An 18,023-nucleotide genomic window follows, 5' to 3' on the forward strand; every position below is an offset into this window, starting at 1 on the left:
AGTCACTTGAAGCCATTTCAAATCAGTGACAGGTCCCAGGACCAACTGGACAAATACCTTTTTTACAAATACTGTATATGTGCACACTTTCAGTAAGTTGCTAAAATCAATAAAGACTTTGTTGGAAAAAAGACAACAACAAAACTAAAACAACAGTGTGCGGAGCAGCCTGAAATAAAGCGCCTTATTGGTTGGTTTGGTGTTTGAATTGAACTCTTAAAAGGGAGACTATTTCAGTTGCTTTTAATATATTACATAACAACTGGTAGCTACAGTATAATAAAATGCACTTAATAATGTAGAAAAATAATGTTAGCCTGTATCAAATAGACCAGAGGCCAAATGTATACAACTCTTGTGTATACACAGATTTCTATACATGAATATACACAAACGGGAAACATGCATATGCAGTCTTGTCATGAGATTTATAAAACTCCACACACACGTCTGTTCCCTTGTGTCTTTTCCTTAGACGTCTTAATCATCTTGATATGTTACGCACGAGCACGAGCACGAGCACGAGCACGAGCACGAGCACGAGCACGAGCTGTCTGACTAAACCTACAGTTCACTATGGCTGGCTGTAAACATGCTCCCAATTACATGGTTAGCATATAAAGAAAGGCCAGAATTTAGTTTAGTGTTAAGGAGAAATGTTAGATGCAAGGAAGCCGTTGAAGAACATGAAGTGTCATTTTGCTGTCTGTGAACAGAACCTTTGTTGAACAGCAGTAATGCTTGATCATACTGATTATGCCAGTGGAGACTGGGTAGACAATCTGGTCAGCAGAGGGAGCTATTCTCCCCAGCAACAGAGACAGAACACATCAGCTCACGTACTGAATGGAGGCCATAGAGGTCATGGCTCAGTTCTCTTGTCTTTTTTACAGTTATGTGTTAATTGACTTCAAGTCTTTCCCAGTGTGACTTTTGCATCCATCAAACTGTGTTAAAGTGTGTTAGCTCATTAGCCTGTGAGGCAGTAAGTTTGTGTCAGTTCTTTACCGTTTGGATTGAGGAGACTTATTTGAAGATGCCAGAAGACTAATAAGGTGAATGAAGTGGATTCCACAGTTTAAGGTTCTGAAGATGCTTTATGAAAATTAGAATTGTGCTGTAAGATAATGATATTCAACAGAGGTTTTGAGGAGACTGACCAGTAATAACCATTGTGGAATTAAAGTTATGTCGCAGTGACGTTGCAGATCACACTGTATGTAACTGTTTCACATCGTACCTGTATGTGTACATGTTTTCTTATATTCTTGTATTTTTTAATGGGTTTCAGAATCAACACACATTGTCATCACTGGAAGTGAATTAAATGCACCTTGAAGAGAATATAAGGACACTTTGATTGCAACAAAGCCCTAGTTATTGGGACAACTCTGTAAAATCAAATCCAGAGTTCTGCCTGGACTCTCCACAGCAATTCACACACACTATCCAACCACTCCTCGGTATAATCAGTACTTTCAGTGACAAAGCCACAGACTTCTTAAAGTGTTAAAAGTGGTCTGAGGCCAAAAGATACATCTCTGCACACAGTGGAGTGTGTGAGCTACTGTAGGAGGTGAAGAGATGGTTTGCATGGTGTTAAAGATGTATCCCAGCACACACATCCTCACCATAGAATTTTATACATTTGGAAACCTGCGTGGAAACTGGTGTTCATGTGAACACACAGTTTATACATTTGACTCCTGGTTGCCTCTGACATTGTGGTAAATAAAGGCCACTTGAGAGTTTAGTGTATTTAGCCAACAAAGAAAAAGGACTGCCATACCATACAAATGCATTTTGCACTGTTCTTGTTGCTTGTAATCAACTTACCTATAGCTCTAGATACAGCGTAGGTTCCATTAACACGCCAGCATCCCATGAAGGTGATACAGCCACCAAGGTCCTCAATTCTCCGTTTCTCATCCTGGACAGTAAAGGACAACAGAGAGACTTTACGATAGGATCACCTTTTCACCCTTTTTATCTCAAGACATGTAGTAATTTATTTGAACCATCTTCACTGTTCACTATTCTAACTCCATATGTGCCATGGAGCCGTCATCGGTCATATACTGACACTTCAATTGTACCTCCTTGAGACTACAGTTGTCATTAGACCCACAGCATAAAAGTGACAGAACATATGTTTCTTCAGACTTCAATCACCCAATCCGCCAAATGACATGAAACAAGAGTCAACAGCAGAATAAGCTGTTTGGCAGAGAAGATTTGGCAAATGTTTCATGGGCGCAACCCACATACTCAGCTCTGCTGCTCATCCCACAGATGCATGTTCCTTATAGTGTAGCAACATTTAAAAGGAAAATATACAACGGTATAAGATTTATTGTCAAAAATCTACCAAACACAAATGTCCTTACTTTTTGTACTGGAGATCAAATTATTTCTTTTTACTCGCTCTGGTGACAAATCTCTGGATGATCTAATGTGCGTTTGCATGTTCAACCTGTTTAAACTCACATACAGGTGAACCTCGAAAAATGTGAATATCGTGCAAAAGTTTATTTATTCAGTAATTCAACTTAAAAGGTGAAACTAATATATTTTATAGACTCATTACATGCAAAGTGAGATATTCCAAGCCTTCATTTGTTACAATTGTGATGATTATGGCTTACAGCTTGTAGAAGCCATTTTAGCCACCTATTTTTTTGTTTAACATTTAATTTTCATGTGTGCCTTTGCTATATTACTTTCTGGAGATTTTGTGCCCTCTGCAGGTCAAGTGGCCGTTAAATAGGAAACAAGCGGAGAGGAGGTGTGGCTGACTGAGAGCGCACAGCTTTTGACCTTGTCTGGCTTGCATGGCTTTGGATTGTTTGTTGCGCAACCTGTTACTTGTAAACTATCTTATTTATGGACATTAAACCCAATCTATTTTTGAAACACTGGATTTCTCGTGAATACTTTCTTTTTTGTTTAATTGCAAGTTATACAAGCGTCAAGACTTTCCCCAGTCATCACCAAAGTGATAGAAAAGAAAAAAGAAAATTCAGGACAAATCAGTCACTACATTAGTCAAAAGCTCGCTTTGGACCTTGGAAAACTTAAAGGATTACGTGGATTGGAATAGGCTACTAAAGCCGCAACAGGAACAGGCCGCAAAGGAACAAAGGAATCCCCACGCTGAACCAAACACAACTCCGAAGTTGCGGGTAAGCCCAATTTGAAATAATTAAGGAACACGTCTAAAGAGCTCTAGGAGCCGAAGTTTTGAGGATTTCGTTAGAAAACTATTTCGTTTGAATTATGGATTGACTTTGAATCAAGTTCACGGGACTTTAAGTTGTTAAAAGAAATTTTAAAGACGCTACCCGTAAAGTTACATTAGTAACACGGGCAGTTCTGCTCAGTGGGACACTTTAATTTTGACTTTGATGAAGATTTTTGACTTTGGAATTGAAAATGTCTGAAGAAAATGCCGAAGCTGCCGAAGCGATGCAAACCGATACTGCTGAGAAGGAAAATGTTTCTGAAAATGCAAGTGCTTTACGAAAGGCCAGAAAGAATAAGCTTGGTTTGCTTACGCGCCGGATGAACATAATTAAGGATTTGATGAACGATAAATCAAACGTTAAGGAAGTAAATGAAAATTGTGTGACGTTTGGAGAATTGTTGAAAGCGTTAGAAGCTATTCATAAGGAATATCAAAATACACTGAGTGAAGAGGATTGCAAATTGGATGATAACACATGGTATAAACCAAAGAGAGCGTGGTGTGTGTGTGTGTGTCCATGTATGTTTATGAGAACTCCCTACCTCTCTGTCTGGTTTATGGGGGTCCATAAGAGTTACAACATGTCCCTTTCTGACCAGTATTGCTTGAGAGTCTCCCAGCCAGGACACAGTCAGCTCCTCATCCTGGATCAGCACTGCCACACCTGTAGTGCCACTTCGCAGACGCTGACAACAAATAAACACATTTTCAATTGAGGTTTGTCTGCAGCAGTGTACATAGGACAACCCACAATACAGTGGTAGGACCTCTGTATGCTAACACATTGCAGCTGTACAGTCAGCTCTGGAGGAGCCACCCTGCTCACATGTCTTTCAATAAGAGCATACACAAAATGGAAAGTGTAAATGTTGAAGCAGGACACAAATACAATTGTTAGATGGGATATGAAGCAGACAATAGATGTTCAGACAAAAAAAGTAAATCTAAAAGCCATTTGAATTTAATAGTCATTATATAATGATAATTTTAAAACTAAAATCAAACAGATAATTTAACATTTAGAGGCAAAACAAGAAAGATATTCATCTGAAGTTAAAATCAATGCTAATTAGGTTTTGTACTTTGAGGTTATGACACATTGTTACAATTTTTATCACATGATTTATAGAAAAAAAAAATTAAAAAGATGCACTTTTAAGATTTACCGTAGTTTCGTTTTCAGGCAAGCTAATTTTCAATGGAGTGCATGGGGCACTATTTTTTAAACCCTAAGAAGGCTCGACACAACACGAAACTTTGCTTGTTGTATCACCAGGGTCTTACTATAGTTTACTAAAAAGAAGGTTTTGAACTACTCACCGTTGGAGCTGGATCTCCGGCACTTCACCATCATGGCAGAAAAAAGTGTTGATCCCTGAGTGCGACCTAACAGGTATGAGGTCCACCATTACTCTCCTGCCTGTAAGGTCGCACTCGGGGATTGACACTTTTTGTCTGCCATGACGGCGGCGCACTGGAGGTGCTACTGCTAACGTGAGTTGTCCAAAAACCTTCTTTTTAGTAAACTCTGCAGACACAAACAATGTTCTCAATGCTTGTGTTCATGTCTAGAGACCCTGGTAATACTACGAACAAAGTTTCATGTTGTGCCGAGCCTTCTTAGTGTTTTAAAAATAGTGATTTTGATGCTAGCGTCAGAGTGCACCCCATAGAAAATTAGCTTGCCCGAAAATGAAACTACGGTAAATCTTAAAAGTGCCTCTTTCGTCATAATTATGTATTTACACAAAGGTTTGACTCATATTCAACCACAAATAAAGCCTTGGTTGCTTTTTGGTGAGAGTTTCACTTTAAGAAAGGCTACGATGTAGTGAGCAAAGGTGGTTAATATAATACCAACACCTTTTCCCTCCTCTGGGAACCCATGTGGCATCATGCTGTCTTCCTCTGAAACTGTAAAAAAACAAAAACAAAACATCCACACCGGGAACATGTTTGGCTCTCTTGTCTTCATCGCCTGGCTTTACCCAGCAGCAGAACCTTGATGTTCATCATCATCATCATCTACTGTATTGAAGTGTGTGGATACTGTGATTGTTAAAGAAAGTAAGTTGGCAATATATTATTGGTTTTAATTATAATTAAATCAGCCAAATATACTGTATATCCCTAGGGTGTAACAATGTGTGCATATGTCATTAGAAACCTGTGTTTAGGAGGCTCAGTACCTCTCTTTTGGCTTTGGCCTTGAACATGTCATCTGTGAGTTTGAAGGCAGTTTTAAAGGCTGTGGCCGCATCATTCAACAGCGTCTCCTGTTTACTTAGAGCAACATGGAGGTGAGTGGCAGCGTAGGTTGCAGCGTCCACCCCTCCGTGGCCATCAAACACAGCATAGTAGGCGCGCTCCACTCCATCCTGGACAATAGTACAGAGACACAAAGACAGACTTGAAGTTAGTGATATATTTTCATTCTGTTTTTCCTCTACCTTTTGGAATTATGAACAACATGACAGGAAAACCAGTGTCGGGCAGTGAAAGTCTTGGACCTGGATTCCAAAGAGATGGTTGAACTCAGCCAGGGCCAAGTGTTTGTCCTCCATCTTTCTCCTTGTGTTCTTGGTGGCATGAACAGAGCAGTAGATAAACCGAGAAGGGCCGGCAGGAAGCTTGGGGAAGTGTTGATGCCATGCAAGTGCCACATCTATCAGCTTGTTGAGGAAGAGACGTTGAACTCCGGCCGACTGAAGTACTGATGACAAGATTGAATAACAGCATAATCAAATAAACAGGAAATCAATCACAGCCTTCTGGTTCCTTCTACTTTTGCCTCTTACAGTCCAATACATGACAGAGGATGCAGAAAGCAGCAGACAGAGGTGAAAAGTTTCCATCCATTCCAGTGTTTCCTCTAGGATTTTTTTCAGCAGCGGGGGCAGGCTCTCCGGGGGGGCCGTGGCGGCGTAAACAAGTGACACTTGACTGCAGATTTTACTTTTATGCCCAGCATAATCCCCCTTTTTATTGAATGGCTGGCATGGAAAAGGGCCTTTTAAAGGCTGAATGTAAAAATAAGAAATAATAACAAAAATAAAACAATAAAAATAAAAAATAAATAAAACAATAAATAATAATTTCTTGATGGGGCTGTAGAATCAGTGGCAAAGATTGCACCCAGGTTCAGAACAATGAATTTTTCTGGGTTTTGAGAAATATTTGAACAAGCTCATCTGAAAATGCAGTCAGCAGTTACATCATGGCGTGTATATATTCGCTTAATGCTATCAATTAGTTTACTCATGTCAGCGACACTGAGTTGAGTTGGCATCGGGCCCAATTAATTAAGCTACCGATATGTTACGTAACCTTAGCTGGCCATCAATATTTTGCGAATGTCTATTGAACTTATAAAATCTATTATAAGTTTTCTTAAGCTAATAAGTCTACCTTTTCTCCGGTGAGTCGTTGCCCTATTTTCAAGATGACACTCCTCTGACTCTCCGACCAGAGGGGTGTACTGCGAAGCCAGTTTAGTGGGTTAGCGAGGTATGTTGAGTCTAAAGCCAGGCTATCCTGTACTACAAAGGTGGCTCTCTTTTAACCCGGCTAGATCACCATGGTAACTTATGCTTAGCTCATAACCTGGTCCCAACCAGGTTATGTTCGGAGTTTCAGCCTAAAATCGGCTATAAAAGCGCCGCTGTTTCATTGTGTAACTCATTCGGAGATGGCGTCACCATTCATTGAGAACCCGGTGGACCTGGGAGCAAGAATAATTTGGGCAGCACTACGACGTGAGCGGCTTCTTCGAGATCGCGCTGATCCGCTGGCATTTCCTGATGAAATTCTCCATGAGCGATATAGATTTTCAGTTGAGGGAATATGGTACATTCAGTAGCGCGGGAAGGGGGTGCTGCCGGGGCTGCAGCCCCCCCTGGTGGTGGCTGCAGGGTGTAACATCACTGTAAACCTAAATGTTTGAAATATATATATATATATATATATATATATATATATATATATATATATATATATATATATATATATATATATATATATATATATATATATATATATATATAGCCGGTGGAACAGCGGTGCTGCGCCGCTATACCACTAGGTCAGCGCCGCTATACTCCGTGCGTGACGGTGATGAGCATCCGTCCGTCCGTCCCCCGGTTGACGGCTAGGAGCTCCCGGCTGACGGCAATCTCTGTCAATCACAGCAGAGAAGAAGTGACAGGAGATGAAAAATGGAGAGACGCGGTGATTTTTCGGAGCAAAGTGGATCAAAAGTGGGGCAAGTTAACAGACATCTGAGGCGGAGCTATGATGCTAATTTTAAGATAATGGTGATCAATGCAGCGGAGGCACCAGACAACTGTCAGCCAGCCAAGAAATATGGAGTTACGGAGTGTAACGTCCGAAGATGGCGGGTCCATAAAGACCGTCTGAAAACGCTAACAGTAAGAGAAAAGCTTATCGTGGTCCTCTAAGTGGCCGCTTCCAAGAGATTGACAGGAGGGTATGTGAGTTTGTTATTGAGAAACGAATGTTGGTCATCAGAGTCTTTTTCTGAAGATTAGTCTTGAAAAGAGGGGTCGTCTTATAATCAGGGTCGTCCTATATTCGGGTCAATACGGTAATATCTATAAATTATATGGGGTGTAAATAGAGTTGTGGGAATGTGTGGGAAAATACATTTAAAAAAAATATATTTGTGGAGGAGACTCCCTCACCAGGAAGCCACTTCAGCATATTCAAACGAATAGTCAAACAACAACAATGGCAAGTGACAACCATGGACGTGGAGTAAAACAGCAAGGAATATTGGATTTTTCACAAGTAACGTTACTGTGCCTATTCCAAACGTTTGGTGCCATGTAAATCAAGGTAAGACCTGATTTTATTCATAACACTCTCAATGTGCATTTACGGCTTGTTTAATAATTCCAGTCACGTTTTATATGTGTGAAATCCTGCTTGTGTGTACGCACACCTTAAAATCATGTGAGGTTACTAAAGTTTCATAACTAAAATGATCATGAAAATATTTAACTTAACTAGATGGCATTTCTCTGAACCATCCGTTAAGAGGAAATAATGTATTTGCTGTGGAAAGAAGGCAACATAATGCGTAATCATAGGTTAAACAATCTTTGCTTCCTTTAATTTAGTTTAGATAACAGTAATAGCTGCAGCAGCAACAACGTTAGTTGCTAACAGCTGTATTTGCGCGTAGCTTTTGGGAGCCAGTAAGCAGCCTAGTAGTGTGCGATGCGCTAGGGTACAGTAGCAGAAAATATACGATGACGTCACTCATTCATTCATTCAGTTGGCAGCCCCCCCTACTTAAAACATCTTCCTGCGTGCCTGGGTACATTTGCTCATTTATTGAGCCGAGTGTCAGGAATGCCACTCGAAGAAGCTGTGCGCTCACTGTCGGGCAAACTGTTTGTGTAGCCCTTCGTTTTTTTGCCACGGGAACCTACTGACATTCAGTTGGTGATGCAGAAAATCTGAGCAAGAACACACACTGACAAAATGATGGGGCAGCTTGGCTACATACCACTTTGAATGATGTTTTGTATTTGGCTCTAACTTGCTGCCATGTCCGACTGCTGCTTCCACATCTTAATAAAATGCAATATGAAATATTAATTAGGCAGACCTAGTATTTATTTGTCACAGATAATGAGTAAAGTTAATCATTTCTTTGATGTGGCCATGAATAAACTGATGAACTGATCAATGTTTCACCCGTTGTAGGGCAGTGTACGCCCAAACACAAATCTTACAGGCTTGAGCTATTTTCACTGTCAAAAAGGTCTTTATTGTCATTGTACAGGGACAGTAGCTACATTTGCTTGTTCATCCCGACACAGTAATACAAAAAAAAAACCACTGAACATTTATAGCCTACGCACACTCAGCCTCGCTTTTAATAAAACACACACGCACATTCTATAACTGAGATCAGTAAAATGTGAAATCAATATAGACATCATTCAAAAATGAAAAAAGATAGTTGTTGCTTCAGTTTATTTATTTTTTAAATGGATGAGTTAATATGTAAAAGTTGCACAATGTTGAGCTTTCAGAAATTAAAACACTAAGGGCTTAATAAAATATTGATCATAATATTAATCATTGTTAACTTACGCATTTACACAGTCAGCAATTTTCTGCCAGCAGCCCTCCCTCGCTCTATTGGCGGCGACAGTGTTACTTTTTGCAGTGATGGTTTCTTTGCATAATAAGAATCTGCTCATCCTAAGTAAAATATGTGGCCCCGGATCAATCCATTTTCGCACATCTCTCTATAAAAGCAAGAAATCTCTGTCTGACTGTCTGTGTGTGTGTGTGTGTGTGTGTGTGTGTGTGTGTGTGTTCCTCAAATATCTCTGCGGATCAGGATCAGACTGACCTGAGACTTTCAACATGGCTGCTGCGTGGTTCAGTGGTGTGCAACTAAGCATTTGCTTGGACTGCAATGATAATGTGAATAAATTATTTCATAAATGCTTTACAAATTCTGCAAGCATTGTCCACTGGAGCCACCACAGTCACGTGCGCACCAGAGCCAATCACTGCAGAGCTCAAGCCCACGACATACCTTAAAAAACAAGCGGATTTATACCTGCAGCTGCGCGAGCTGGACCAGGATTTTGCCGGTGGTTCGGTTCCGTTCTGTGCATCTAAACTGACTGTTGTGGATTAATGAGATTAAACAAGTCCAAGTCTTTTCGGGTCTGAGGAGATCCGGAGACGCGCGGACAACAAAGTGGGATTGGAATCTGTGGATATTCGTGTACACGACCCACCGCCCGAGTCGACGGAGCGGACGCACTGGCATGTCCAAAACCGGATTTAGGGTAAATAATGTCCAACACGCTTTTTCGCGAACATTGCCGTTACGTTTGCTCTATGTCTGGTGCAGGAAGAAACAGTAAAAATGCGCTTTTGTCACAAGCAGATTTATACCTGCAGCAGTGAGAGCTGGACCGGGATTTTGCCGGCGGTTCGGTCCCGTTCTGTTCTGTTCATCTAAACTGACTGTTGTGGATTGTAATGAGATTAAACAAGTCCAGACCGAGTCTGTTGGGGTCTGAGCAGATCCGGAGACGCGCGGTCAACAAAGTGGGATCTGAATCTGTGGATGTTCGTGTGTAGCTAGCTGCTAGCCGCTAACCGACCCACACGGCCTACCTCCTGAGTTGACGGAGCGGATGCACCGGCACGTCCAAAACTGGAACTAGGGTAAATAATGTCCGCCATGCTTTTTCGCGAACATTGCCGTTACGTTTGCTTTATGTCTGGTGCAAGAAGAAACAGTAAAAATGTGCTTTTGTCACGAAAGTGTCCAAGCAGCAAGTTTGGTTGTTGAGGAACAGGAAGATGTGGGAGGGACATCGGCGGATGATTGACAGCAGCAGTGATGTGTTGGAGACGGCGACAGAGATAGCGAGTTTTGAGAGTTGAGAGATTTGTGACATATAGCGTGTTTGGAGTGTATATTTAGTGTGTTATGTAGTATTTGGTGTGGTGTGTTTAGTGAGTAGTGGAGTCGTGTTGTGAGGCAAACCAAGGAGGAGACGGCTGAATGTGGAACAGGCAGGAATGAGCTGAGGAGCCTGAGGCATTGCCTGCATTTAAATGTAAATGGTTACACATAACTTTGTAAATTTCAAAAACTTATGCACCAATTTAGTAAACAACAATTTATATTTGCATTATAACTAATGCAATTGGTCCATTAAACATATTTGTGGTTTTCACAGTAAAAAAACTAACTTTTTCTACTCTGATTTTATGTTATTTTGTGATTTTAGGTCCATAGTGTTAATATAGTACCTTAAAATGAAAAAATAACTGTACAGTCACACATGTGAGGTTGTGCTGAAAATAATTACACCAAGTAAGGCAAGGTAAATAGTTTTTAAGGTGAAATATAATGGTATAATCAAAAGTAGTCAAAAACAGCCAATTATATCCCTGACGTCCCACCTTCAAACACAGCCTCATTTGGCCATCCATGAAAAAGCTACTTAACCTCCCACTTTTCTATAGGAATACATGCTTCCTACGGGCAATGCACTAGTAAGTAGAATAATATGACGTCAAATGCCCCCTTTTATGTGAACGCGGGCAGAGCACAAAGCAGAGAACCGGACTTGACAAATTAAGTTGATAACCACCGTCGCAGTACCGTTTAACTCTGATTGGGGACTTGGGGCTTTGTTGAGCTGCATCATGAGCACAAAGTCTGGCTATGTTGAGCCCCCTTCGCAGTACAGGCCTCTGGTGCCTGGGTGCTTGACGTGATGTCACTTTCAAGTCCGCGCTCTCGAGAGTAATTAATGTCGATGGCACCGGTAAATTATTGGGGGAGGGCGGGGGGAATCTACTCCAAAGAGTAGATACTGAGCAAGATAGTTATCTAGTTTACCTCAGCACTCGCGACACCCGACCCAGTGCAGGACTCTGCTGTGAAGGTGGAGATATGATGCGGCGGTGGTGTATTTGCGACAATTAAAGAAAAAAAAAGGAAATTTGAAGGAGCGGCGGCTAGGATTTAGGAGTGGCGGGCCGCCACTCCTAAATGAATGTAGAGGAAATACTGCATTCATTAAGAACATGCACACCATGTCAGTCTTAATTTCCAGTGATTTCCATAGCTCTCAAAAACGCAACAGACTATTAGAGACACACCTCAGTATAAGTATAATTATACATATAATTAACAGACATGGCCTCTAAGTCCAGTGAGCAGTGGGTGTCTATCACTCTGCTGTCCGAGCACCAGTCCTCAAGCACATAAACACAGATTCCCCCTCCCAACATGTATAATTAACAGCACCACAACCTACAGCCTCCCAATTAAGCATCAAGTTGAATACTTACAGACTTCTTGCTGGTCATCTTCCTGGTTGGCCTCAGCTTTCTGAGAGCAGTGGAAAGGTGTAAGGTCATTCTGCAGTAGCTGGGACAGCGCTGCCTGGCACAGGAGGGAACTGAGGCCCACAGGAGACCCCCTGAGCCAACAAAGACAAGAGGGATCACATAATGTGTTGTTTGTTATGACCTGAACATGATTTCTGTCTCCAGACAAGTGATACATGACCATAGAGCCAGAGGTGATCAACCTTAGCGAACAAGCCCAACACTAGCAAACAGAAATTGCCAAAATATAACTGGAGCATGATCAATGCTCATTTATTGAGTGCAGCTGATGAATACAAATCCAGATATCTGCTCTGGGTCATTCCATGCCAACTCACCTCGCTACCAGTTCATATTATGGATTTTCTTGAAAAAGCTTCCGTTGAAACTTCCATTAAATTTACAGGTTGTTTGCTAAATCAAATAACTGTACTAGTACTGCCCTAATAGTTTTTAAGTTATTGAAGAAGCTGTAGAAAATAGGAAGCAAACAACTTCTCTCTTTGACTGCCTTACAGTCGTTTATTCAACATCAGAACTCAAAACTCTACTAACGGCTGGAAAAACGGCTAAACTCACTCATCTCCTCCGTTGCCCAGGTAACCCACTGACACTTTCGCTGAGTTACTGGGCACCTCTGTTGCCATGGTTACTCACTGACGCTTACTAGAATAGAATAGAATAGAATAGTCTTTATTGTCATTGTACAGCAGAGTACAATGAAATTGAGGGTGCTCCCGCAGCAACAAATAAAAAAAAGCAACACATAGAACAAATAGTAATATAAATATAATAAATTATATATATATAGCCCTTTAAGGTGCTAAAGGGAGGTAGGAGGAGGTAGATTGGGTTTGTTCTTGTCGGGGGGTGGTTTGTGAGTGTATCCGTTCATATTTGTAATTCGTATGGCCCAGGGGAAGAAGCTATCTGTCAGCCTGCTGGTGTGGGACTTTGTTGACCTGTAGCGTCTCCCAGAGGGCAACAGATCAAACAGGGGGTAGGCAGGGTGTGAGGGGTCTCCTGTGACAGGGTCTCTGCAGGTTTGAACAAGTCAAATTTAAGACTTTTTAAGACCTTTTTAAGACCATTTTGAACTAAATTTAAGACCTACACGAAGTCCAAAAAATAAGGAAAAATGCGGTCCCAGAATTGCTTTAAACAAATAACCACATTTATTGCCATTCACAGAGCAGCTCAAACAATGAAGAATGGAGTGAATGAGTGTGTGTCAGGGTTATTATAGTTTTAAAATTTTCATTAGTTTTTAGTTTAATGTAGTTTTTCAGTTTGTTTTTCATTTTAGTTTAGTTTCAATTAGTTTAACAAGTGATCTAAGTAGTTTAAGTATAGTTTTTATCAAGGTATTTAATTTGAGTTAACTATAATAACCCTGGTGTGTGCGCACACACACTTACACTGACACACACACAGTGTTCAAAATCGAAAGCACCTCTGCTTTCACCGTCTGAGCTGGGCCAAAGATGGTTTGAATGTCGCTTGACTGTTAGGTGGTAGAGGCAGTGCAGAGTTCAGGTCGAGCAGAACTGGATGAAATCTGTGAATCTCACCAACACATTTCCTCCAAACAAAAAAAAAAAAAAGAAAAAAAAAAGGCGATGACGGAAGCGGTTAATGAACGTACATATTTAAGACCCGACTAAATGTAATTTAAGACCTATATGCAAAATATGAACGTATTTAAGACTTTTTAAGGCCTAAAATTGAGATTGTCAAATTTAAGACTTTTTAAGACTTTTTAAGACTCTGCGGATACCCTGCTGTGATGGCCTTGGTTCTCCTGAGACAGCAGGATGTGGCGATGTGTTCCAGGCTGGTCAGAGGGCAGCCAATGATCTTTTGGGCAGTGTTTATGACCCTCTGCACCGCCTTCTTGTCCTCAGCTGTTGAGCCTGCGTACCACACACCCAGACAGTATGTCAGTATGCTCTCCACAGAGGAGTGATAGAAGGCCAGCAGCAGTTTGTTTTTCCTGAGGACACGCAGGAAGTGTAGTCGCTGCTGAGCCTTCTTAACCAGGGCCCTGATGTTGTAGGTCCAGGAGTGGTCTGCGGAGATGTGGGTGCCCAGAAACCTGAAGGTGGTGATGTAGTGGGAGACTACCTTCTTATCCGTCAAATTATTCCACTATCAGGCCTTGTAAATCCGCTCAAAGGTTAAGATCCAAATTAAAGGAGAAACAGCCCAGATTTTAAGTGCAGACCAGAGGTGAAATCTGCCCCAGAGCCTAAGTCCCCAGATCTCCTCCAGAGACTAAGTCCAAATCTCCTCCACAGACTAAGTCCAAATCAGAGGTGAGGCAGCAGGTCTTCAGTCAAAAAGGTGTTTATTCCAAGAGAAGTTATAAATCCATTAGGTACCCCCGAACAACTGAGAAATCTCCCCGGATCACCCCCTTTTATACCTGGGGTCAGTGTCACCAACCCCCTTCTTGGACCACCCCCTTGTCATGATCACGCGAGACTATCATCTTAATATTAATATTTTATTTATTTTTTTTATATCTTCCCTAATGGCTGCAAAGTGTCTCACCCAGGCCTCTATCTTGGCCTTGGGTGGGCTGCGTCAGCACCTGTTGCTTCCTCACTCCAGCCCTGTTATTATAAAAGGAACATCTGACCTTGGTCTTACATCAGGCATCAAGTTATATTTGCAACTACAGTGACAGTCTCCACCTGTTCTCCATTTATGAGGAGGGGGGTGTGGTCATGTCTGTTCTTCCTGAAGTCCATGATGAGTTCTTTTGTCTTTTGGATATTCAGGGTCAGGTTGTTGTCTGAGCACCATTGTGACAGTTCCTCCACCTCGGCCCTGTACGCTGTCTCGTCCTCGCCTCGGATGAGTCCAACCACTGTGGTGTCATCCGCATATTTAATAATGCGGTTGGTTGGGTGAGTTGGAGAGCAGTCGTAGGTGTACAGGGCGTACAGAAGAGGGCTCAGAACGCAGCCTTGAGGGGAACCAGTGCTGAGTGTGAGTGCAGTGGAGTGGTGGGGGCCGAGTCTCACAGACTATGGGCGACATGACAGGAAGTTTCTAATCCAATTGCAGGTGGGGAGGGGGATCTGTAGTTCCAGCAGTTTGGTGATGAGAATGTCTGGAATTATGGTGTTAAATGCTGAGCTGTAGTCCACGAAGAGCATCCTCACATAGCTCTTCTTGTTCTCCAGGTGGCTCAGCGCTGTATGGAGTGTGAGGGCGATGGCATCCTCTGTAGAACGGTTTGCCCTGTAGGCAAACTGGTGGGGGTCGAGGGAGGGAGGGAGACAGTCTCTGATGTGCTGGGAAACTGATCGCTCCAAGCACTTCATGATTACAGACGTCAGAGCGATAGGTCTGTAATCATTCAGGCTGTCTATGGCAGGTTTTTTGGGGATGGGGACGATGATAGAGGCCTTCAGACATGTGGGGACGGTGGCATGTGTCAGGGAGAGGTTGAAGATTTTGGTGAGGATCCCTGCCAGTTGGTCTGCACATGCTTTAATCACCGCCCCTGGGATACCGTCAGGACCAGCAGCTTTTCTGGGGTTCACTGCTCTTAAGTTTTTTCTCACCTCGTGCTCCTGGAGAGAGAGAGGTGGGGTGCTGGAACCAGGGGGAGGCAGTGACTGCAGCCGTGTGGTGGTGGTCTCAAACCGGGCAAAGAAGCTGTTTAGCTCCTCTGCCAGTGTGCTGCTGCTGTTGGAGGATGTGGGAGGGGGGTTGCCTTTGTAGTTGGTTAGGGCCTGGATGCCCCTCCACATCTGACGCAGGTTATTGTCCGTCAGGTATCCTTCTATTTTGTTCTTGTAGAGACCTTGGCCTGTTTGATGCCCCTCCTCAGGTCAGCTCTGGCAGTGCTGTAGAGAGCTCTGTCTCCCGTCCTGAAGGCCGAGTTACGAGCTCTGATCAGGGTCTGGACTTCCTTTGTCATCCAGGGCTTTCTGTTTGGAAAGATCCGGATGCGTCTATCCTCGGTGACGTTATCTACACAGCACCTGATGTAGAAGAGGACAGACTAGGTGTGTGTGTCCAGGTCCTGATCTTCGAAAATGCTCCAGTCTGTGCAGGCAAAGCAGTCCTGCAGCTGGTTGAGAGCATTTTCAGGCCAGGATTTGATGGTCTGGGTGGCTGGTTTTGTTTGCCTTCTGAGGGGGGTGTAGGCAGGGAAGAGGAGCAGAGAGAGGTGGTCTGATTGTCCAAGGTGGGGGAGGGGGGTCGCTCTGTAGGCATGCTTGATGTTTGAATAAACATGATCAAGTGTGTTTTCTCCCCTGGTTGCACACTTGACGTGCTGGTGAAATTTGGGGAGAACAGTCTTGAGGCATGCTTTGTTAAAGTCCCCAGCAATGATGTGCACGCCATTCGGATGAGCCCTCTGTTGTTTACATACCATGAGCTCAAGCTGGCCGAGTGCTGTGCTAACATTAGCACGGGGAGGGATGTAAACAACGGTTACTATGGCAACCATTAGCTCCCGTGGCAGGTAGAAGGGTCGGCACTGAACAGACATGGCCTCTAAGTCCGGTGAGCAGTGGGTGTCTATCACTCTGCTGTCCGAGCACCAGTCCTCAAGCACATAAACACAGATTCCCCCTCCCATGCTCTTACCGGAGGCTTCAGTCCGGTCGCAGCGGTGAAAGGTGCATCCTGCAAGCTCCACGGTAGCATTGGGGATATGCGGCGCAGCCACGATTTGCTAACAATCAAAAGACAACAGTCACAGATGTGGCAGTTGTAGGCGATCTGTGACTGCAGCTCATCTATTTTGTTTGCAAGGGATCTTGCGTTTGTGAGGAAGATAGATGGTAGCAGAGGTCTGTGTGGTTGTTTCCTAAGCTGATTTAGTAGTCCTGTGCGGCATCCTCGTTTCTGCCTCCTCTCCCTGCGTCGCCTCCAGTGCTTGCTGGACCCGATAACAATCCATGGGGTGCCCAGCGGTCTCGCTATCACCGGTGGGATGATGTGGGTCAGTGCGAAGGAACCCGTGATTTCTATTTTTGCCTGAAAGCCAATTCTTATCAGGTCTTGGCGACTGTAGATGGGCCGCTGTGGCATGTGTGTACCAGAAGAACAAAAAAATGACATATAAAACACAAAAAAGATGTAAAATAAAACGGAGCTCTAAGCCGCTGCGTCTGGACGCGCCGCCATTGTCGTTGTTGACTAGGTGCTTAGCCTAAGAGTCTGTTGTCAGTGAGAAAGAAACTAACCAAATGGTGAATTATGTCCGCTCAGTCCACTACATTATACATTTTTTAAGTTTGCATTTCAGCATTTTTAGGGCCCGAGCAGGGAACCTGCAAGGACCCTATTGTAATTGAAATGATTTTTATTATTTTTCTTCTCACAAAATGATCGCATTTTTCACTGCCTGAACATACCCCAAAACTCACCAAACTTGGAATATAAGTCACACCTGGCGAAAAATTTTATAATCTCTTGTCGTCCTGAATTTCCACCACTAGGTGGCGCTGTTATTAAGGGAAACGCGTTTTTGGCTAATAACTCCCATATACTTTGTTGCACATTCAAAAACCATATATCCACGCGTTCAGTGAATTGTGCTGAATCTCATGGTATAGGCCACGCCCATTTACGCCTACGTTTTTTTTCCGCTACGTCACAAAATGTCGAAAACCTACTTTTTCGAACTCCTCCCAGGCGATTTCACCGATTTGCACGAAACTTGGCACACAGCATCTGTGGACCCTCCTGACAAAAAGTTACTCGTGGATTTTAATTAAAACAAATAATTTTAAAGTTATTAAATAACAACTTCCTGTAGATTTGGTTTAAAACAGGAAGTGTTGGATATTTACACAGTGGTCCGGTCTAATGACATGAAACTCAGGATACTACTTCCCCATGAGCC

General features: G+C 42.8%; 1 protein-coding gene across 2 annotated transcripts in view; it reads right to left on the reverse strand.

The window, feature by feature from the left end:
* Window positions 1-18,023, reverse strand: part of ppm1f (protein phosphatase, Mg2+/Mn2+ dependent, 1F) — a 40,423-nt gene that overhangs the window by 6,577 nt on the left and 15,823 nt on the right. For both annotated transcript variants that reach the window (XM_030418122.1, XM_030418121.1), the window contains exons 3-7: window positions 12,110-12,240; window positions 5,755-5,957; window positions 5,434-5,622; window positions 3,787-3,930; window positions 1,837-1,930 (exon numbers count right to left, since the gene is read on the reverse strand). In XM_030418122.1, coding sequence (XP_030273982.1) covers window positions 1,837-1,930; window positions 3,787-3,930; window positions 5,434-5,622; window positions 5,755-5,957; window positions 12,110-12,240 — 761 coding nt within the window. The remainder of the gene's footprint in view (window positions 1-1,836; window positions 1,931-3,786; window positions 3,931-5,433; window positions 5,623-5,754; window positions 5,958-12,109; window positions 12,241-18,023) is intronic.

This window comes from Sparus aurata, chromosome 5 (assembly GCF_900880675.1).
Source record: "Sparus aurata chromosome 5, fSpaAur1.1, whole genome shotgun sequence".
NCBI classification, from domain to species: domain Eukaryota; kingdom Metazoa; phylum Chordata; class Actinopteri; order Spariformes; family Sparidae; genus Sparus; species Sparus aurata.